This window comes from Apostichopus japonicus, chromosome 3, assembly GCF_037975245.1.
Source record: "Apostichopus japonicus isolate 1M-3 chromosome 3, ASM3797524v1, whole genome shotgun sequence".
Taxonomy (NCBI): domain Eukaryota; kingdom Metazoa; phylum Echinodermata; class Holothuroidea; order Aspidochirotida; family Stichopodidae; genus Apostichopus; species Apostichopus japonicus.
Window position 1 is genome coordinate 4,407,216 of NC_092563.1, and position 24,455 is coordinate 4,431,670.

Genomic DNA, 24,455 nt, shown 5'->3' on the forward strand with positions numbered 1-24,455 from the left:
TGAGCATGGTGAACACAAAGAGATGGATGTAAGGGGATTAGTAGACAAGGGATGGAGAGAAGAAATGTAGAAACGTATTTACAGTGTATGAGGTAGTGTAGCCGTTCAGCTTAACCGTTACATGTTTAATTTAGGGTGTAATCGGTTAAAGTACCACCATTGGTACAAGATTAATTTGAAATGTTGCAGTCTGTTACAAGCATCTGCTATTAGCGTAAGTAGTATTTTCGACACCCGTTTTTGTAGAAATAACCCATTTTAAACACCACTGGCTCATCAATTTGCTGGACTACCTGTCTGGTACACAAATCCTTCATTCAAATACTTCAAGGGAAACACAAAACTCAAAGAAAGAAAGAAGAGTTTTTCCCGCCACAAATGTTTACAATACCCAACAAATTTGTCGTGCTAAGATTTATGTTGTATAAACTAAGTTTTTATTGCATAACGCCCCTAACTCAGTTATTGCTCTGTGTATCATCAGATACTTCAGATTTTCCCAATTAAAGACAAGTGACTGTGATGTACTAAACAGATGATGATTCTTATAAGAATAGTAGTCCAGAGGAAAATTAACCCTTGACAAATGAAAGAGGAACACATGTTTAGCATCCCGATGAAGTTTGCTTCAAATTTTCCCATGTACTATTTGCAAGGTAGCAAGATTTGAAGTTGACATGTTCTTTTGTAGCAAGAGTGAGCTTGAAGGAAACAAGGGTGATGTCATAGAAGCAGACTTACAAATGATTTTAATTTGTTTTTTCTTCAAAATTTAATTACAATTTTGTTACTTCAAAATTTAGATGCATCTCAATGTGAAAACACTATAGTCATTGTTATGTTGTGAACTTCACATGCCCTTAGGTAAAGTTGAGAACACCATGTAGGAATTGGTGCAAATTTCACTGGAACGCTTCTTAAAATGTATGTATGTATCTTAGATCTTGCTGCAAGCAGGAACTCGCGAAGAAGCCATCATTGGCTTATCAAAGCTGCAAGCTGACCGAAATCAGTCTCTTAGATTCATATTTAACGTCCATGATTATGAATTGTCAATTGTCAACAACTCTGTAACTGGACGACGTACATTAATTTTGGAGTGACTCGAACTCGGGACCTAATTATGATTGAATGGCATCGGCGTTAACCACTGAGCTAACACTCCTTACGTTCCTCTTTCGTTCCTCTTTCGTTCCTCTTTCGTTCCTCTTTCGTCAGTCAGCATAAATATTCCTCTGGAATATCACTTTAACTATCACCTAAAGTTGTTTCAGGAACTACTGTACGCGTATACACACGTTTCAGGCAATTTATTCACGTACCATATTTTTGATGGCTACACAGTCTCAATTGCCTCCAAATATGTTAAACAGACTAACAAAATAGATGCTTTCTGCTAGAAATCTACTCTTGCTGTGATTGTGTAGACTTCAAGGAGCATACCCTTTGAAAATTCAAGAATTACTTTAACCACATTCTATCCATCAGGGGACAATAAGAGGTGTTGCTTTCATACTTTGTGCTTTATTGTATATAACTGGATGTATGTTCTCTAAGTTTATCGTTTGTTCTGAACTTTCAGCTCTTATGTAATGTTAGATGGACTCACTTTATGAAGTGTGCCCTCTATAAAAGTAATATTTATAGCAATGTGTGGCTAACTTGTATCAATACACACTCTGCAATGAAAGTCAGGACAATTTTGTTTTCTTTGTCTGAGCCAAATCTCCCCCTCGTATCCTTCTCCGTCCCTTTACCTGGGTTTTTTGTACCAACACAATAATTCTGTAAAGGAACAAGGAAACAGGACATAATTATATGGCTAAAGATAATATGTTTCCGCATATAGATAACCTTTGGTTCGAGAAGCTCGTCGTTCAAGTCTGCTCGAAATATAAAAATTGCAATCTTTTCGCTGGGTAAGGAATCGAGGGCTCCTATCATTTTTAAGATGATGCCAGATGAAACAACACGATCTGCTTCAGAGGACGCAGTGTGTAATTCAGATCATGCCCGTGCATGGGATCGAACAGGCTTGGGCTAATGCCGTAAAACAATTGAAATTCGTTTATTCTTAATGATACTATACATTTATTAAAACAAGCATGAATATTTATTTCCGCGTTAATAATGAAAGTCAATATTTATAAAAACGCATTTTAATGCACCGCTGAAGCCTTAAGGCTGTGTGAATTCACGCGCGCACTTACGGTACGTTTTGTTTAAACTTAAGTCTTCTTGATATCAAGGGCGGCGGAACCGGGGGCACAAGGGGCACGTGCCCCACCCCCCCACTTTTCCTCAGGTTAAAAATGTGCCCTTTTTCTACATAAAAATTGAGGTGTCTCAAGTTAGCAAGAGGCCAGGGAACCAGAATGAACACTCGGGAAGGGCCGTTTCCGGCCATCTGCAGCTGAGGGGTTTGTAAAACCAAAAATTTCTTGTACGCTCCGCGCCAACCGATGGTGGCGCTCCGCTCAGGTAGTCGTGCATACAACTTTGAAAATCCTGGCTACGCACCTGGTTTCTAATGACTTCCTGTGAGTCAAACTCAAAGCTATTTCGAATGGAATTTTTTTAAAACATATTAACAAGAAATAACCTCTAATTCGGAAATTCCTACATTAGCAACTATAGCATGATTTCACCTCATTTTGTCTCAAAAGAAAACTTGTTCCTTGTTTCCCAATTTGCACATTGGATATTGAAGTGCTAGTATGCATATTTTCCTTGAAATAGGGGCAAGGGCGGCGGAACCGGGGGGGGGGGGGCACAGGGGGCACGTGCCCCCCCACTTTTCCTCATGTTAAAAATGTGCCCTTTTCTACATAAAAATTGAGGTGTCTCAAGTTAGCAAGAGGCCAGGGAACCAGAATGAACACTCGGGAAGGGCCGTTTCCGGCCATCTGAGGGGTTTGTAAAACCAAAAATTTATTGTACGCTCCGCGCCAAGCGATGGTGGCGCTCCGCTCAGATAGTCGTGCTATTTCGAATGGAATTTTTGTTTTTAACATATTCACAAGAAACTCTAATTCGGAAATTCATACATTAGCAACTAGCATGATTTCACCTCATTTTGTCTCAAGACAAAACTTGTTCCTTGTTTCCCAATTTGCACATTGGATATTGAAGTGCTAGTATGCATATTTTTCTTGAAATGGGAGGGGGGGGGGGGGCTTGATGGAGTGATGTGTATACGCAAATAAGATAATACAATAACAGTTATAAAGGGTACTAAATATAAGGCTACATCAGTCCAATCGAATTTCTGCAAGGTGCCCTTTGATGTCGGTGCCCCCTCCCCCCCCCCCCCCAGATTAAAAGTGCTTCCGCCGCCCTTGCTTAATATTAAACTTTTTTATGAAATGTTACCTATGTAGAGCAGGTAAATAAAACCAACACTAGTGTCCTCTGAACTGTATAGGCCTACTGATGAATTATCAAAAACTAGTTCCCATACGTTGAGACTAGTGATCATGACGAACATACAATTTTGCCACATTTCGTTCCTAGTCAAGCCTTTGTGATGATACCTGTTTGTTGAGATTGTTAACCCTTCACCCTTTGAAAACAAACTAAGGGGTTGCAGTGGCTGTACAGTTTAGCACGTTGACGTTTTGTATATTTACTTGTGCTCAGTCTTGGTTCCTCTTGGCCTTACTGATACAAAATAGGGAAGTGATAGACTGATAGTGACATCGAAAGATCATTGTATGTTCATTTTCCAACCTGAAAGGAACTGAAATATAAGGCTATCGCTTTATCATGGCAACGTACCTTACTCTCATTATCATTGCCGGCTCATTTCTTTGTAGCTCGTTAGCAGTAAATCCAGGATTCCAGGCACGTATTACACCCACTGGACTCCAGTTTTGTAAGTGTTATTGCTAACGTATAGTTAGGCAATTAGGCCTACATGTTTATCTGTGAAAAGCACTTTTGGTTCATCCATACAGACGTTGTGTAGTGATTGTCACCTTCCACACATATCACAATCCTTGTAGTTGAAATGTACCCGTATTCTAAGAACAGTGAAATGTTGCCTACACATACTATTAAGTATTATGCATAAGTTTCAAGCTATTATCTGGTATACATACTATTGCAAGATTGAGTACTTGATTCGTGCTTGGATGGCCTAAAGAGGAAGTCATGTACCCTGCTCATGCTGTTGTACTACCATTAAACAATGTCATTGGCATATATGCTATATAGTTATTCACTGGGAAAGTTCGTCTGTTTCCATTATTAGAGATAATTCAGACACACAGTCTTGGTTTTGATAAAGGACACAGGACTGGGGAGGGTAGGGGCTGGGGATGAAAGCTTCCTTGTACTGATATGAATATGTTGGTGATTTTGCATCATTTCATTTGCATTTCCTACTCATGAACTATGGACGATGGTCTAAATTTGTACCTACTAAATTGATTCCTGTATTTCGTTAAATACAGTAAGTGAAGTTGGGATACAGGAATTGAAGGACGAAATCTCCAAGGCAACCATTCCAGACCAATCAGGCAGTGCTGATGTTGGGATTGGCACTATCGACTACTCGATATCCAAGTAAGAACTGCAAGAATAAGCATGAAGAATGTTAGAATGATGGGAGTCAAGTTGTGTCCACCATTCATGGCGTAATAGTGAAGGGGTGGGACCATGGGATGGGTGGGTGGAATGAGACTAGATGAATGGAGTAGAGGTACCCCTGGTCAATCATCTTGCTGCGCCCATGCTCTGCCCGCATATGAGCTGGCCTGCATGGGCAGATTGGTGATCGAAGCAAAAAACCAATGAATTTGTGTTAAAGAGCAAATGCTAAAGCACAGTTGTTAACGAGGGAATTTATTGGGCTCTTCCCTCATGGTTTTGTTCAACGAGTTACGTTTCGAGTTACGATCGAAATGTACAGTACTTCAACCCATACTGAATGTAATGCTATGGATGAGAAGGTGGGTGGAACACAAGAAGATGAATTGAACAGCTTTCACAGATGTCATCTATTGTGTTTAATAGGAATTTCAGAAAATACAGCCGAATATTTACCCCTAAACTTCAACGCCTTCTTCATCCTCAGTCGATCACCCTAATCCACTCACCAACACTGAGGAGTCTTGAGGGAGTGGAAAAATGCAATAAAAAAGGAAAGTGAAAGAGAGACATGGGGTGGGGGGGTGGGAGAGTGATAGGAAAGCTGAGTGAATGATAAGTTAGTCTTAGGTTCTCCCCCTACCTGCCCCCCCCCCCCGTCCCCTTCCTGCCACTACAGACTGTACAGGCTTTACTGTGTTCTTGTTAGAATATTCTAGATCCATTGTGACACTTCAGTATCAATATAAACATTAGTATATATCCATGCAAATATGACATGGAGTTCTGATCCAGACATCATGTAGCCCCATGCTTGTTAATTGAACTTGTTATCCTGCTGCATTTACTCTTCTGTATAGTATCCATGTGACCAGTTTTGATATACCGTCTGCGTCCATCTCTACCGTGACCGATGTTGGTCTCACGGTCTCAGCGAGCGGTCTCAGTTTGTCTCTCCATGGAGACTGGCACTATAAACTACATGGCTTGTGAGTATATATGTACTCGTTATTTTGAATGTGTAAAATTTATGAAGGGTGGTTACATGGATCTTTGTTTATAAACATCGTCAGTTATCTTTCAGGGTTAAACGGTAGATATAACAATTTATAGATGACTTATACACGTTCTCATGTCAGTCAAAATTAGAAACTTGTAAACATCGAATCCTGCTTTGGACAGTGTGTTAACATGTCTAATTTGTTGATTAAGTTGATATGAAATACATGAAATATTATATGTTATTATTATTCATTACATATGTACCTCCTGCAGTATTCCGGTCTCTGATTCTGGCAGTTTTGATATTTCGATGTCCTCAGTTTCCATTTCTATAACCATTGAAATAGGTAAGGAAAACAAGACAGACATCTGAGAGGTAGATCTTGTACACAGAGGCAATATAGTAATAGGAACTTCTATGAGAGAACTAAAGGGCTACAACTAGACTGTTGGGGTATATAACCATAGACCGGCTGTGTGGGAATGAAGAGACCAAAGATCCACTCTCTTCGAATGAAGAGTCCAATGACCCACTATGTGGGAATGAAGGTTCATAAAGACCCACTGTGTGGGAATGAAGGGTTCATAGACCCTCATTGAAGGAGGTGGGTGGGTAACAGGACCATATAGACCCTCTTTGTGGGATCGAAGTGACAATACAGTTACTGTGAAAGAACGAAGCATCCGTATACCCCTTTGACAAAGGCAGGACCATATACCCTCTGTTGTGTAGTGTCCCTGTTTTAAAGATATAGTATGTGTTCTACGTAGATATAGTATGTGTTCTACGTATGTGTTCTATGTATGACATATGAGCATTGGCATTTATGCATAAGCCATGAATATGCAAATATTGACAACGTCCAAACCATTGAGAATACCAAAGTTACATCAATGTGAAGTAAAGTTTTTTTGTTTTTGTGTTTTCTAAATATGAAGTAAATTAAATTACTAAAACTGAAATATGCTGATTGTATGTGGTCATTTTCACAATCAGTGGTGTAACTTTTGTACACTCAGGGCCAAAATTTCAAACACCATATATATTGAAATTTTTACTAAGATCACATGTTTTGGGGTTCAAATTTTTGTAACTTCAACTTTTCGGAGCTTATACATATACGTTTATGGGTGTAATTTTTCGGTGACTGTATGACTCTAGGAAACTTTAAGCAAAAAGATATATTTTTAAGCAACCATATTTACACAGTGTTAAAACAGTACTCTGTTTCAAGTAAACTTTAAAACGCTTATCATTATATGTTACTTAAAAATGAAAAGGATTTGGCAGAATTTTTTTATTACTATTGCAGATATTTCCATGTTAACTGAAAATTTATTGGAAATCAAGGATTGTTTTTCTTAATTTTAACTTTAAACTATTTAATAAAAAGATAAGGCCAAGTCAAACACCCTAAATAATGTCTCCTCACAGAGGGCTAATATCCAATCCAAGTTGCACAAAAATCCATGCAGTTTTGCAAAAGTTGGAATTTTCCCACTTACGCGTTTCGGAGGTGACGTTAACATTTTACATGTGTTTCGGAGGCGACAAAAATGTTTACAAGTTGTTGTAAAGGCTTTTTTGCTAATTAACAAAGAATTAAACACTTAAACTCAATGAATGTTCATAACATCTTTAATCAACCACTGATTTAAATAAAAAATATCTCTGCCAAGGAGCAGAGAATGTGTATCAACTACCTGTACAACTAGTGAAACAAGTGAAAGAATACAGAACACAGAATACAATAGTTTTATGTTATAAAAAATAGGTAAATGTCAGGTAAAGCAAATAAGGGCACTTAAAAAGCAATTGTAAACATTGGGCTGAAGTCTCTTACTGTGGCACTCATATTGCAAATGATTATCTCACATACAACATATTGTATATACCTTCAGTCTCTTTTGTTTCGGAGGTGACGCTAAACGTTTACACAGTCCAGAAGGCTTGATTCATGCTAAAACACATAGAACTTACCTTGGAAAGTATGAAAAACATTAGAAGGATATGTTGATAATATTTTAATGACATTAATGATACTAGAACTGTGACTGCTTTTGTTGCCATTCATGATAACTTGGAGACAATACTGTATCCATTCAAAATTATTTGGTTAAATTCACACTGTTTTGGCTAATTGCATATGAAATATTATACCACAAAGAAATGATTAACATTGCGTAGCCATTAGCCATTCTGATTGCTAGTTACAGTATCATTTATGTTGGTTACACTTTTGGCAGTGAAACTGACTGTCACATTCCTGTAACCTTTTACAAATTTGAAGAGGACATTCAGTCAATTATTCTGGAAAAAACACTTCATTAGCATGACCTAACCACAGTCTATCAAAGTTTTAGTGAAAAGTTAGGTTAACACTTGTCAAAAACTGCATAAATGATGGGCTAAAATCATTTAACAGCAGCTTGGCCTTGTTCACATTTAAGAATGCACCCGTACTTCAAGTCCTCAAGGGAAATTAATTCCCTGAGTGTGAACACTCCCTTACTCATACAGTACTTCAAGTCGGCATGCAGTCTTAAGAATTTTATCCTGCATTCTCAGTAAATGTGATGTGAATGGTCGGAGACTTAATGGTGACCCGAGATTTCCGATATATCAAGTTGCTATTTGGCGCGTACATGTATGTGTTTGTCAGAGCGTTGCCCTTCTTAACAGAAACACTACCAAACGATGCTATTCGTGAACCCATTTCATTTTCTTTGAACCGATTTGACCAACACTGCAGAAAAGACGCAGTAACGGTTGTGAGACAAAACAAACTAAATGACAGTCCACTTAAATCTACTGTAATAGCCTTAAATTCATTGTACGCCGCACTGACAGATTTTTGAAGAGGCCAAACTCTGAAATTTGATGGTTATTTCAAAACGGATGATTTTGAGTTCGGTTGCTATGGAAGTTAGTAAAAGGCTAAAACCATTACGTCTGGCCTGGCCTATAATGAAGTTGCACTTACTAGCCTACTGTATACAGATACAGTAGACCTTACTAGGTCTTTAGACCTAACATTAAATGCCTTTGATGTTAGATTAGCCTCAAATGCGACATCAAGCAGTAAAACACTGACTAGCAAGATCGTTTGCTCATCCACTGAAGGGTTTGGAAGAAATTCAAATCTGGGTTAAAATGTTATGGTAATGCCAGTACGGAGTTGTTGGAATACAGTTAACTGTTTATGTGCGATGATTGTACATTGCCGTGCAGTGGTGTATGGAGTAGTACGTACTAGTACAGAACATAAGACAATGGCAAAGCACATGGGGAATGTAAACAGCTGATATGACCTTTATACGCCTGCGCAGTATATTAATCTCGCAAACAGACGAAACTTACTCGTTCCGAAATGTGAATGCGTCTTGTTCTTAACTAGTTAATCCTTCTCGCGGATATTATTATATCAATAATCGCCCAGGTTGCATTCTTAAATGTGAACAAGGCCTAAGAGACCATCTGGAGCAACAATCTAGATTTAATTGAGTTTTCACTCTATAAAGGTTAGTTGTTTGTAATTGGTTGTTAAAGGCATTGAAGACTCGTCACAAACCGTGTGCGGCCATCTGAAAAATGTAACTTTCTGTTGCTTGCAAGTGATGTTTTGTTCGTGTTGCTACAAAATGCAGACAGTAATGAAACGTGATACCTTGTTATCTTTAGCTGGACCTGAGATGTCCATCGCTGTATCGTTTGTACAATGTGCTGTAGCTGTACTGACTGTACACTAGTGTCTATTAACGATGGTAGCAAGCTGTGTGTGTATTTTCTGGGATCGATGGTGGTGTCTAACACTTCTGTTACACCTCATCGAAACTAGGTCAGATTACCAGCATTAGACGTTTCCTTTTGCACCAGTCTTCACTCTTCACACCCTTTAAGAAAAGGGAGGGGAATTCCCTGTTCAAATTTTATGTAGTTTTGGGAAGTCTCTTTTTCAGACAATTTGCTGTGATAACAACAGCTCATTAAAGAAGCAATAAGATTCTTTCTTTTTGCTTCAAATGTTACAGCAGCAGGTCTACATATTGTGAACAAATATTCTGAACTTTTGTAGGATATTTACCTGGACCAAATAGTAGAGCCCTCCGTGGTTATAGTGGGAATCATACAAATTAATGTGTATACTGGTACAGGTCAACATGGTGCAAAATTAAACCTGTGAACATGTACTCAACAGCACTGTAGAACTCACAGAAGGTAACATATAACTGCGGCACAAGTGTATGCACTAGTAGAATATTTCAGAAATATGCTCAAACAAAGGGATAGTTCAGTATATTACATGTAAACAATCAATGTCACCTCCGAAACAAGAGCAAAGACCACAGGCAGATTGAGCTAATATCTGATAAATTTGTCCCATGTTAATAAAGTTTTAAAAACTGCATGTTTGGTGATTGTGATCTTTTATGGACAGCACTTCATTACTAATCGATCATTTCATTCAAGTTTATTAATGGCACTAATGTAAGCAATGGTACGCTATCTCTTGTCCAGAAAGGGGAAAAAGTGGCAAAAAAACACATATTTGTAAGTTATTCATCAACTGTGCATGTGAGAGTTTCATTAATACTTTGTTCAGTTTGTTACAGTGTTTTCTAAGGTAGATCAAGTCATCCATTAGCATATGATGGTACACAAACAGCAGAAATGTAAAAAATGTAGTGTTAACAATATTGTGTCACCTCCGAAACATTAATTTACAGTTTAATTCAAATTTAACATAATTAATAAAGGACCTTTTAAAAGATATTATCATACTGGTTGCTACACCTCTACAGAATTCCTGTAATATGAGTTTTAGCCAAGGAAGATGTTTATTGGATCAGTAGAGATCAAATTTCCAACTAACCTGTTTCGGAGGTGACAAGGTGTTTCGGAGGTGACGCATGTTAACGGAAAGTTAAGAATCTCCCAGAAATTAAAACGACTGGTCATGTTGTCACAACTTTTACTCAAATATTACGTTAGGGGGTGAGGTATATTTTAATAAGTTCAAAATGGCTATACTATTGTTTACATAAATCTTGGACTGAAGAATGCTTTGTTTCGGAGGTGACGAAAAAGTTAACGGAAAAGTTAACATTAAATTTGAAATTAACACAATTTTTTTAAGAATTCCAAATGAAAAATATTTTTTGGCCGAGATATTAGACACATTAGTTATTGTAATAATGCAACCTTACTTAACAAAATTTACACTGCTTAACTAGAACTTAGTTGCAGTCAAACTTAGGTACCAATTGTTAACGGAAAATGTCACCTCCGAAACGATAAAATCTAGCCACCGTTCCTTGGAGAAGGAAAGGAAGGAAACCTGGGGAACACAATTGCATTTTAGTTTGGACACTTGTTGATAATATCAACCAAATAAGAACTGGAAAATACCTTCCACCAATAAGTACAGGCTCTGACAAAAACAGTGTAGTTGAGAGTGTACGGCTGAACTAGCATATTTTAAGCATATTTATGGCCACCAAATCAACCTGAAGAAACCGAGAAAGTTTGTTAAGCTACCCAAGGTAGACTTCACTTAGGATGGTCAAATGGCAAAAAATCTAAGAATTCTGGTATTTGGTCACTGAGTTACAAAGCAATAAGTGCCAATATTGGAAGTTACACCACTGATTGTGAAAATGACCATGTACAAAATAATAATTACTCATTGCCTAGGCGAATCTTCCAAGTTTCCATGTTATTTTTCAGGAGTGGACTCTACCGGACGCCCAACAGTTTACAGTTCAAGCAGTGATTGTCAATTCTCCGTTGGAAGTGTGGACGTTGACTTACACGGAGGTGCAAGGTTTGTCTAGAAACATAAGTCACTCAAATTTGACATCCAGAATAGACTATGTTGGTTTCTTTCTTTGTAGAAAGTATTTGTGTGTCAACGTTATAGCTTGAAAGAAATTGTAATACCTGAAGCGTTTATGTTTTCAATCAATTTTCTACAAAGGCAAGAGAAAAACATTGTTTGGAGCATAGGGTCACAGAGAAACAACATTTCATTTTACCGAGAATGATTAATTTGCTGCAGGGAGGCTCACAAATATGGCCTTAAGGGTCAGCATATCCAAATAAGGCATGAAGCAAGTTGCAGGTCCACTGTTTTGCGGGACGAATCAAATTCTCTTGCGTCCGCATTTTACCCGCTGGCCGTCTCTTGAGAACCCCATGCATACTTTAAAATCTTCAACAATAATTTCACGGAGTTAACTATATTCAGTGAGTATCTGATAATAGAGCCTTATTTTGTTCACTTTTCTCTCTTCCTCAGTTGGTTGTACAATTTGTTTGATGATCAAATCGCTGACAAAATCAAAGATGCTATGAATGACGAGGTAAATTATTCAACAATATCGTGGAATGACCCCTCCGTTTACAATTATTGATCTTTCTTGTACAAAAGTATGTACATTTCTTTTAGCGTAATTCATTCGTTGTTGATGTTACTGTAGTTGTTGTTTTGATGTTGTTGTTGTTTTGATGTTGTTGTTTCTTGTTGCCATTTGAGGGGGTGATTTGAAGCTGATTTTCCTCTGGTTAAGTCGTTCTTTTTAATGACAGACAGTTTTTGGCTGATATTCACAGGTTTGTAAAATTGTGATTCAAGAGGTGAACACAGACTTGGCCGAAGAAGTAGCGAACATTCAGAGTAAGTGATAAATTCTTAAAATTTGAATCCTGTTAATTGTTATATTTATATAAAAACAATATTGGTGTCTTCTTTAAATGTTTTGGAACTTTTTTTTTTTTCAATAACTTCAGCAGTCGGTGTTGGTGCTATTATAGATTTATGAGATACACAACTGTATATTGCTTCATATAGTAACTTGGATGTTATTAATACCATCTATAAATATGATGTAGTTACAGGAAAGGTTGATGTTGGAAATAGGCTACTTTAACTAAACATACAAAATAATATCTGTTCATTTTGAGAGGAATTAAATAGCCAAGGGATTTGGCTTCCTTATTATTTTATGTTGTGTCTTTCTTTCAACTGTTCTACAGTTGTTGCCTCGATCAGTGATGACGCTGAAATTGATTATTCCCTGGTGACGTCACCAATATTCAATGTATCCCTGACTACATTACACAAGGTAAATCATGTTTTCACGAATAACAGGAAATATTGTTTCGTACATTCTGTTACATTCTGACACTTCCGTTTAAAGCATTGTTTTTATGTAATGGATACTGTTCGCTGTTGTGCGTTTAAGTTATTGACTCCACTGCAATTGAAGTTAGATGCGATTATCATATTTTGTACATTTGACCTATGCTTTAATAGCAGTGGCGTAGGAAGGTACTTTTGAGTGGGAGGGCTGAAGACTGATGGCTGGCCTGGGGAGGGGTCTAAGGGGAGGGGGTGTCCCCCTCCCCTTTGGAATTTTTTTGCATTTCCAGGTGGCCTCAGATGTAGTTTGGTGCAATATAGCACACTTCAACCCACCCACTCCATTTTGTATATAATTTTGCATTTTCACCTGGCCTTAGATGCAATTTGGTGCTCCAAATGAGATTTTTTTCTCATTTGAAAATGAAAAAGGGGTTTTCTGACTTGCGAAGCGGGAGGCGGAATGATACTTCCGCCCCTCCATATTTTTCACTGGGGGGGCTGGCGCCCCCCAGCCCCCCCCGGTTCCTACGCCCTTGTTTAATAGTATAGTATGACCACCTGTATAGTTCACAATGACTGTTTAATTCTTGAGAAAAGAATTTTCATGAGAATCACCACTGGAAGAACTTTGAAGTGGCATTGTTTGTTTTTCTTATCCATTATCTCATCAAGGGTGAAGTCTACCAGAAGGGAAATCATACAGAGGCACCCTATGAGATACCCACAATTCCAAGCGATCCAGATCAATCCAAGATGGTGTTCATGTGGATGACTGACTATGTTGCTAACAGTGCTGGATATGTCCTTCAGAATACAGGCTTCTTTCAGTATAACGTTACACAGGATAACGTAAGTACACTAACACACACGCGCACACGCACACTATGACTATGTTGCTAACAGTGCTGGATATGTCCTTCAGAATACAGGCTTCTTTCAGTATAACGTTACACAGGATAACATAAGTACACTAACACACACGCGCACACGCACACTATGACTATGTTGCTAACAGTGCTGGATATGTCCTTCAGAATACAGGCTTCTTTCAGTATAACGTTACACAGGATAACGTAAGTACACTAACACACACGCGCACACGCACACTATGACTATGTTGCTAACAGTGCTGGATATGTCCTTCAGAATACAGGCTTCTTTCAGTATAACGTTACACAGGATAACATAAGTACACTAACACACACGCGCACACGCACACTATGACTATGTTGCTAACAGTGCTGGATATGTCCTTCAGAATACAGGCTTCTTTCAGTATAACGTTACACAGGATAAAGTAAGTACACTAACACACGGACATAAATATTGATATGTGTATATATATATATATATATATATATATATATATATATATATATATATACGCATGATGAAATGTTCCATGTGTTGGATAGAAATAATAGTAGAAAAGATGAGGACAACATGTAATGCCTTTAAATCCAACATAATATTTAGAATAGAATAGAATAAAGTTGTATAAGTTATTCTATTCTATTCTAAATATTATGTTGGATTTAAAGGCATTACATGTTGTCCTCATCTTTTCTACTATATATATATATATATATATATATATATATATATATATATATATACATATAGATTGTCTTTTCCATACCAGAATTAAATAAGCTATAGTTAATTTTTATTGTTGTCATGAACATAAAACTTAAAACAATGACCATCTGTATACTTGACCATTTCTTTCAGCAAGGAAAGAAATACTTAAACTGATGATATTTGAAAGTCAGTTATGAAATGTCATCACATGATTATTAAAAGAACAGAAAGTAAAAGATATAACCATGAATTCCTTTGAAAATGAAACAGCGAACAATACTTACTACATCTTGTTTAACATATGTATAATATGTCTGGGAGACTGAAAACTAGTTCACATCTTATTATTTTTCATTTGAACTCTTTACCTTGACTATACTTGATTTTGAAATTGAAACCGAGAGCAAGGAAACTATTTTGCCGTCGCTGTTGCAATTTAAGCAGGATAGATTACCTGTTTACCTGATAAGCTGTTTATAGGCTGCATATAGGCCTGTGTGAAGAAACAACAAAAGGAACTTGAAACAATATCAATGTTAAAGTACAAAGAGGAAGTAAATTGCAGTAAACCATAGGTTCAGCCTTTGCTCTAGCTATTAGTGAGTTTAAAGACTTTAAACAATTAAGCCTCCTATATTTAACGACCATGGAAAACACCGAGATTGGCAAAGTGAAAGTGATCTAGTCATTCCCAGTGGAAACCAAGATAAATGTGCTAGTTAGGTGTTGGTTCTCAGTGAGCCATAACAAACACACATACTCTGTTAAGACTTGTTTCATTTTTTAGAAAAGTTTACTACTTACTTTTTTTTTTAATACAGATTCCACCAAGCAGCAAGATTAGCTTGAATACATCACAGTTTGCAGTCGAGTTTCTTATTCCCCAGGTAAGTTCAGGAGCGTGGAGTGCCAATTAACCACCCCTCCCACCCCCCGCCTCTTATCTGTATTCATGTTCCTATATTGCATTGTGGAGAAACGAGACGTAAGGAAATCCCAAAATGACATAAACACTGTGAAAAATCAGAATGTTAAAGGGAGTGGACACAATGTCGCATGTTGCATGTTATTTCAGGATAATATCGATCATACACCACTTATTCATTTTCCTTTATGTCGTACATGATTACATGCGTAACGATAATCTGTTTCCTTTTATTCGGCACCATGTGACATGTTGACATAAATGATATGTATTTTTATAGATATATTTTTATTTTTTTATGCTCTTTTAGCTCTCCAAGTTATACCCGGATATGATGATGCAGATTAACTTAAACACAACTCAACCGCCTTCAGTTAGCATTACTCCAGACCAAGTCGGAGCTGCGGTGACTGGTGATATAGCTGCCTACGTCATTCAACCGAACAAAACACTCACATATCTGTTCACTCTCGAAAGTGTAAGCCTGCAGTGTCGTTCTCACGATAGTCTGATTATGTAAATTTCATATTGTTCTCGATGCCATAGGGATACACTGTAACAACAAGTCACTTTCAACAAAAATTAAAAATACGTCAATCTTTTACAGTATGTATGTAAAAACTATAAACCGAAAAAGAGAAGATGCTTAGAATGAAAAGAAATAGAACAATACATGAAAATTTAGGAAATAGATTCAAAAGATTTAGGAGATTCTCACGAAACTTAAACACATGAATTTGTAAATGGGAAAGTCCCAAAAATAAAGTCAAAATGAATGTAAAGTAGATGAAACGAAACCTAACAGAAGGAACATGAACGAGTAAAAAACAAGGGAAGGGAAGGAAGTTTAAGCAGCAGATTAGAACCCAAGTGAAGACAACGCATGAATACATAGAGAGCAGGGCAGACTTATACCTCCACGTAAACTAAGAGAGAGAGAGAGAGGCCTCCAAGCATTGCAATCCAGGTTGTTCCAAATATTTGGATCAGTTAGCATTAAGATTCTCATTTTTCGTGCTGGCAGTGGGATTGAGTGGTTGGTGGGGGCTTTTTATCGTTACCCACCACCTACAACAACTTCTCGTTCTACGGCCAGCTCATGTCGCCTTTTGTCTACAATGCTATAAATATGGCTGTACTTTGCAACAATGAGATTTATCTGTATAGGTGTCTGACACAATTTGATAGTTTCAACAATGCGATACGTCATGTTTGCCACTAAATATGATAGAAAGCAAAATAATGGTGACTAGTCTCACACGATAAACAAGAAGCAAAATTCCTGCGTGTTTAGAGTATACAATACTTCTTGTACTGATGCCAAAATGTTTGGAATCCATTGGATCTTTATGATATGGTTTTTATCAAGAAAAGAGGCCATACCCTTAGAGTTATACATAAATAGGCCATTTCCTGTTGTCTTGTATTAGGGACACTTGGGAAACGTATGGTTGTATCCAACACATTTCTTTAAACTAGCAAGTAAACCTGATCTGCTTGTGTCCATATGAATGTTCTTGCTGCCCTTTACACATCCTACGTACAGAGAGACATGTCAACAAATAGATAGATAGACATGGAAGTTAGATTGTTAGACATAACAAAGACATATCGAGGGAAGCTGATAGAATTATTCTTTAGTTCCTGACAGTTGCATTCCTATTTTTCCCCATTTTTCAGACCATGAAGGTAAGCGCCAAGCTCGGATTCAAGAGAACAAGTTTAACTTGGAACTCATCTTTTATCAGGTAATTGGTGATGGTGTTATTTCTTGCAACATAAGTTATGGGTATCATTCAAGAGGGGACGGGGGAGGGCTAAAATCATACATATGGTAAGGAATTAGTTAATGTATGTCGAAATGTTCATTCCAACTTATAAACTACCTCTTCTTATATTTTTCTTCAGTGTCGACCTAACGCTGCTTCGAACCGCCATTGAAGATTTCAAGGTACCTTAAACACTACATTATTAAATGTGCACATTACTTTCAATAAAAATAATTAGGTCCAGATCATTTCGTTCCATATTGGACATTGCTTGAGAAACCAGCTCTGAAATTTCCTTGTCAAAATAATCATCCATAGATACAGATCAGAAATCTAGTTTAAAGTGACTTTCATCTAAATACCGGGAACGTGTCATTGTTTATCAAGGTCACCCATACATAGCATAATGTAATACTATGTTATATACCCACCCGTACATAGCCTATTGTTACACAACATTATATACCCACCCATGCATACATAACCTAATGTACATTGCAGGCGCGTATCCAGGATTTTCAAACCCGGGGGGCGCGAATTACTATCTAAGCGGAGCGCCACCACCGGTTGGCGCGCAGCGTACAAGAAAATTTCTTGTTTTGAAACCCCCCCAGATCACCGGAAACGGCACTTTTCGGGCTTGAAATGACCAACCAGATGTACACTTTTTGCCTGAGAACCAGGTATTTCCTAATAGTTTTTTTTTTCCATCCATAACCTTTTTGAAGTTTGTCAACCCGGCACACATCATGTTCGACCTGATGGCATCTCCTGTGGGTCTTTGCTTTTGTAGGTGATTCTACGTCGCGGCCCACAATACCCGTCAGCCCCACTTTTCAAGCCCCATATTTGTTCAGAATTTGAAAATTCACATTTCTCGTGAATAAACTCACTTGAAAACATACCCATAATGTTGTACAAAATTTCATCTATGGACAACCAATATAGAAAAACTTCCTTGAACCCCTAACAGACCGGTCAAAATTGCACGAGTAGAGGGAAGTGTGATGCAGAATGTTGGTCAGAAATTTTGGAAAATTCAGACACAGTTAATTTATTGGTGTACAAACATTAAAACCTGTTATAACGGCTATTAGAAAACTTGGTTGAAGGAAATGAAAAAATAGCAGATATTTCCGAAAGCGAACACTACACACATAGGCGTAGGAGGCGCGGCGGCAGTGGCGGAGCTAGGGGTATTGGTCAGGAGTGGCGAGAATGGTCTGTAGGAGCGCTTTCGACACTATCTAAGCGGAGCGCCACCACTGGTTGGCGCGTAGCGTACAGAAAATTTTTATATAAAGATACTCCCTAGATCGCCGGAAATGACCCTTTCCGGGCCTGGCTAATTTGCAGATAAACGAAGAATAAGGTGTCATCGCCAAATTACAGCAACAAAATGTGAGAAATGTCAATAAGTAGATGAGAGCGCAATAAAAAAGTCAATAATCTAGAATAAGTAAAAAGTGGTAAAGAGCTGAAAAAGGCGCCAGCGGTCCATTTGAGTCCGTCAGGGGGGCATCCACCCCCCGACCGTATGGACGCTCCGCCACTGCGCGGCGGGGGTGCAGCCCCTAATTCGCCATTACTAATGTAAAAGAGAGTTTTGACATCATTGGACCTCCATGCTTTTTATACATCTACATGAGACATGTCGTTGTTTACATTAGCATCCGGCGAAATACTGCGCAATTTGAACGGACCGTACGGTACATGATGGCATGCGATGTAATAACCGATGCTTGCTTATATGATATTGACACGAACACGTTGAATGCGCGCTTCGCGCGCGAAAATTTTTGGTTATTTTTTTCAGGCAAGTTGGACAGTTTTGAGGCTTTTCATCCTGGAACGCCATTTTCATGCTCACTGATATGATGTGATATCTGCTGTTTGCGTTACAAATTCGAACAGGCGCGTAGCCAGGAATTTGCCAAGGGAGGGGCGAAGCCTGTAGGCAAATTATCTAAGCGTAGCGCCACCATAGGTTGGCGAGAAGCGTACATGAAAATTTTGGCCGAAAATGCCTCCCAGATCGCTGGAAATGACACTTCCCAGGCCTTGTAGGTTGCCTCTAAGCACTTTCTATTTTGAAATTACTTAGCGATATCATTTAAAAAAATGCTGAATGGGGGGGGGGCGGGCGGTCGCCCCCATCCCAAAATGCGTCATGTTCCCCGACGACACGGTCGAGTTCGAGACCAGCCACAGTTGGTTTCATAGCACAATTCTACACACGCGTTATGATAGACCATATATAGTACATATATAGATCATTAGTGAGAGAGGAAAATGGAAACGTCAAAAAATGGAGTTGTCGGTGTAAGGGGTAGGGTGAGTCACACTTTTACGAAATCATTGATCCCTCACTGGCTGCCCTTCAGCGCTGTAATGATGTCACTGTTCCTCTTTCTCTCCCCGGTGTCTTCGCGTTTTTCTTTTACTCCCTCCTTTTCTCCTTTTTCTCTCTTTCTTCTTTTTCTTTTCCCTTCCTTCCTCTCCTCCTCCGCTTTTTTCCCCTCTTTTTTCCTTTTTTCTTCTCTTTTTTTTCTCTCCTCTTTTTCTTACCCGGGGGGCGCGCGCCCCCAACGCCCCCCCCCTGGATACGCACCTGCATTGCACTGTATACTGTAGTAGTGACCGGCTATGTTGACCACGGACCACAGTGGTAAAGGACAAGGGGAAAAAAATGCTGCTTTGAATATAAAAACAACAACAACAGCTTTATTTACTTGCAGGGATCAGGGTTAAAATGTTTTTAACCATTTTTCTATTCTGAATTATTCTATCCATCTCTAGGTTGATCAGTTGAAGGCAACGCTCCAACTTGCGTGTAAGCTCTACATTATACCAAAGATAAATGGTAGGTATATACTACTCTACATATATTCCAAAGGTGTACTAAAATAAGAACAGGCCACAGAAAGAGAATATATGCCACTTTAGAAGTGTTGACATATTGTCACGTCACATTGTCAATATGAACTCCTATATCAAATGTAAATGTTGGAGCTGTTATCGGTAAATATTAAACAAAATTTCTAAAGTTACTGGTATCCCATGGCAACGTATAGTTCATTCATTTTACTGGTCAATGTCATTCATATCATGCAGAAAAGATTGACAATTTTGATGATATTTGATTTGCGTGCAGTGTTCGATGTGATTAATTCAATATGAAAAGTTAACAAGTAACAAATATTGACTGTCGACTAAAGCCTGTAACCAGTTATTCTTAGTTGGAGAGCACCAACAAATTAAGGATGGGCACAATACTCATGTCGTGTTATCTGTGACCATTTTGTACACATGATGGTTGCTCATCTGATGGGGAGGGGAACAGTAGTCTGCAGGGGGTGAGGGGGTTGGGAAGGGGAGGGCACCCTGTGCCCCAACCTGGCTTATTGGCTGTAACAAGAACAACATGTAAAATGCAGCCTTCTCTTTTAGCAATACTCAGTAGATTTGATAAAGTTGCACATGAATCAAACTCACTGGCAGAGCTGATTTAATCCTCAGACGTTACCAACATAGTAATATGATAATATCGTAGTTACGTGATGATAAAATCATTATCTTCTCTTTGTAATTCACAGAACTTGGAGCTGTTGGCATACCTGTGCCAAGTTTCGACAAATACAGCCTCCAGAATCCACAGATCACGCAAGGCAAGGTCAGTACGAGATGGATTATAAGCTCCTTTTCATGGTGTTAAAAATGCATCCCTTCATGATTAAACTTGCCCATTTCATGTATTCCTATTCATAAATTACAGATATTTTATCCAGTTATTGATGTTATCTATTTCTGTCTGATGGTTTCGGTAACTTTGTTTTATTTATTCACAGGGATTCATAAAGATCGGAACGGATATGGTTTACAATCCTCTTTGGCAGACCAGGGCGAAATCTTATCGCAACCCCAAAAAAATAAGTGTAGTGTAATGCCATTGTGCCTATAAGTTTGCATGGATTTATGATAGCGCCTTATGCCAACCAGTTTAAGTTACTGTGATCGCAGACTAATCAGTGGAAGGGTCTGGGTTCCTGTGATTTTTGTAGGCCTGGAGTGGTATCAGCGCAGTGATAGCTATACGCAGGCAAATCGTTGACTAGGTTTTTCTTTAAATCAGCGATCTTTATTCACTCTTTTGTAAAAGGAATTCACCTGATTCATTTTGAGTAGTTTGTAGTTTTCTATTAATATGTATATAAAAACACTTTTTGTCAACAATTTCTTATGTTAACTGTATATTCTGATGTCACAAGAAAGGGAAACAGGGAAAAGCTGGTGGCACACTATAGAATCAAGGATGTGCATCAGAGAGGTGTCAGGTAACATCTTCCTGTTAGGATTAAGTAAGGTACCCCGAAAACCAGGATTTGAAACTGCAGGTCAGCTAAGGCTTGTAATGAGTCAGTTCTCATGTAAGCATATAGCTGCATGTACTCGAGTACTCACATTCATGTATTTGTACTCATCCCATTACATTTTGCAATCTAGATTAGATACTTGTGCAAGATTACGTTCTCGGACACTGGTTCAGAGCCTGGTAGGCCTACTCGTGTTCGTATACTCATAAACAATGGAAATCCTACTTGTATTCGTAGTAGTCATGGGAAGTATACAAAGTCTGGGTGATGGCGCACATAAAGGGATTTAATTCCAGACAGTGACCGTATGGATATGGTCAATAATACTAACCATACACTTGGGACTTGGTGTATTATATCATTACCTTCCCCTTCCCCCCCCCCCCCCTCGCCCACAAATATACTAGACAGTCAGATAATGAGACCTTTGATGTTCGTATCTAGAGCAATCTCATATAATTTTGCCCTGTCCGAAATAATTGTAATTATGTTACATTATTCATCATTTTTAATTATCTGATTTCAACCACCCTATTATATACCAGTCATAGCTGGGCGGGTCAATGTTTCCAGATATATATATCCTGTATAGAACTTTTGTCATGTTAACATTTTGGAGGAAATATCAATGGATTGATTAATTAATGATGTAATCTAAGATTGTGTATAATATTTTAGGATCAAATGCTCTCTGGCTTTATATGTGTATATGGTTAGTTCAATGTTTCGTTGCTATTGTACTTGTTGTTGTTTTTTGATATATGCTTTCATTGGTCTACAATTATAGTTTTATAGATTTGACTGTCTTTCTAAAAGATTTATAATGCAATATCTGTAACTATAGAATTGATTCTATATCGGTTTTGTGCCAAAGCTCAACTATAGCAAATTATAATTTCAAATCTACTATATTGTTCTGCACTGAGATACTATATAGGCTATAAAGAAGTTTTATATTTTACACACAAAAAACAAATCATGTTTTGCCAAATTATTAAGTTAAGTTATTTTTTATATTTTTAAATTTTATTTTCAAAATAAAATCTATTAATCCAGAAATATATATAAAGATATATTAAACTTCAGTACTTTATATCTGCATTGTGTCATTTCTTTGATTGCTTATTGCTAAAGTCACATTACACTTTACTGAGTGGGGGTGGGGTGGGGGGTAGTGCTGCAGGTCTGGGATAATGAAATATGGCTGAAGTCAATTCTCCTCCCCCCCCCGCCCCGCTTGGGTCTTGGTCATTCCCTACTTGCTTGCATCTGTTGAAATAATCTTGCAATAGTTGTATCAATGCTAATGGTCATTGAATTTTGGAATCCTTAATTTTTCCCCACTTGATAGAATTCCCCCCCCCCCCCCCAATACGTGAAGCTTTGAAAAGTTAGTGTATGCTAACATAAATTGAGGTAATATTGGGAACCATCGAGTGAGGATGTTAATTCTCATATGAAATCGGTAAGCAATTTAATGTTGTATCAGGTTTATAATATAATTGTGTGTTTTTTTAGATCTCACATTTACCTGACCCTTCTTCCAATTGTTTGGAGGTTTTCATGGAATTACCTATGTTCTGTCCTGAAAACCTAGTTTACGTTTGTTAAAAATATTCGAGAAGCTCATTTTTTTAAAGTTTTACTTGTTTCTTAGTTGTATTGAATTATTAACCTGTCTGTCTCCTGGGTTACTTGAATAAACTTGAGAGGGTCTGCAACAAAGTGAAAGAAATCATGCAAGACCCAACACACCCTTTGTTTGAGCACTACAGTTACTTCAGCTCTGATGGACTGCGTTTATACCCACCACGTACACTTAGGGCCCGCTCCAATTACTCATTTGTTCCTAATTCTATCCATATATTTAATTCACAAGTGAGAAGATAAGCTTCTTATTTGTAGGACTTGCTGTTTATGTTTGTATTTTACAGTATGTGTATCGCAGTCTATTGATACTTATACTATTCCTTGTTTTTCCTTTTACGACCTATGTAAGCCGAATGTCCGATTGTGGACAATAAATTCAGTTCAATTTGCAATGACGCCTTACACGACACTGTGAATTATCAATAAGTCAAGATCAACAATTAAAAGGGAAACAGGGTCATGTATAATACAAAGACATATACTAACAGGATACGAACACTAACTATAAGATTACTGAAATAATAACCACAAAAAAATACACAACGAAGAACTTTGGGCGTCCTCGTATGATATCCAACGAATGACATGTGTGAGAGTGGTTGATGACGTCACGGGAACAATACTTTCCGGGTTTACATTTTATTAGAGTTAATATATTAACAGAAACAAAACGAAGGGGACGTGGTGGTGGTGGGGGGGGGGATACAGAGGAGGAGTTCTAAATTTGATCATACAGATAGAGGTACGATTTAAAGACATTGAAAAAGTTAACTTTCCGTTGCTTGCAAGTGAAGTTTTCTTCTTGTCGCTACAAAATGCAGACAGTAATGAAACGTGATACCTTGTTATCTTTTATCTAGACCTGAGATGTCCATCGCTGATATATACACTGTGTCGTGGGTGTACCGTAGCTGCATATATATTGACTGTACACTAGTGTCTAATTACCGACGAAAGCTGTTTATTTATTTTCTGGGATCGATGGCGGTGTCTAACACTTATGTTACACCTCATTCGAAACTAGGTCAGATTACCGGCAAGAGACGTTTCTTTGTGCTCGAGTCTTCACACCCTTTAAGGGTGCGTTCGTACTTTACACCTAAAGCGTTCGGGGCACTTGGGAGCCACTCAATATATAAAGGGTATACACAGAAAGCCTTTACTTAGGAGCAGAGCACGGTGAAAAAAGGGAAGGAATGGGACTGTTATTGTGCACACGTCGCATCTTTCTGCATGAATACAAGTTAACCGTCGTACATTCAGGGTAGGGGGACGCCTATGAAACATGTGGGATGGGTGGGGGAAACCCCTTCCGCCACGCACGTTCCATAAGGCGTTGATTTTAAGAATTCCATATAAGAGGGGTCACGCGACGATGAGCAGCGAAAACTGAACAACTTAAGTACATTTTATATTAAGA

At 38.1% G+C, this 24,455-nt stretch overlaps 1 protein-coding gene across 1 annotated transcript; it reads left to right on the top strand.

Annotated features, from left to right (window-relative positions):
* Nucleotides 1-3,545: 3,545 nt before the first annotated feature.
* On the top strand, nucleotides 3,546-22,478 carry LOC139960867 (bactericidal permeability-increasing protein-like). The gene is made up of 16 exons (XM_071959522.1): nucleotides 3,546-3,874; nucleotides 4,455-4,566; nucleotides 5,451-5,579; nucleotides 5,866-5,939; nucleotides 11,321-11,417; nucleotides 11,892-11,955; nucleotides 12,206-12,269; nucleotides 12,629-12,717; nucleotides 13,410-13,586; nucleotides 15,140-15,205; nucleotides 15,554-15,721; nucleotides 16,924-16,991; nucleotides 17,152-17,194; nucleotides 19,812-19,875; nucleotides 20,609-20,685; nucleotides 20,861-22,478. Exons 1-16 carry the CDS (start codon nucleotides 3,766-3,768, stop codon nucleotides 20,954-20,956), a joined length of 1,497 nt encoding a protein of 498 aa, XP_071815623.1. The 5' UTR covers nucleotides 3,546-3,765; the 3' UTR covers nucleotides 20,957-22,478.
* The last annotated feature ends 1,977 nt before the right edge of the window (nucleotides 22,479-24,455 follow it).

Coding starts and splice junctions, on each gene's coding strand:
- LOC139960867 (XM_071959522.1), top strand. CDS start 3,766: ATGGCAACGTACCTTACTCTCATTATCATTGCCGGCTCATTTCTTTGT. Junction 12,270..12,628: donor AGAAGTAGCGAACATTCAGA/GTAAGTGATAAA, acceptor ACTGTTCTACAG/TTGTTGCCTCGATCAGTGAT. Junction 15,722..16,923: donor ATCTGTTCACTCTCGAAAGT/GTAAGCCTGCAG, acceptor CCCATTTTTCAG/ACCATGAAGGTAAGCGCCAA.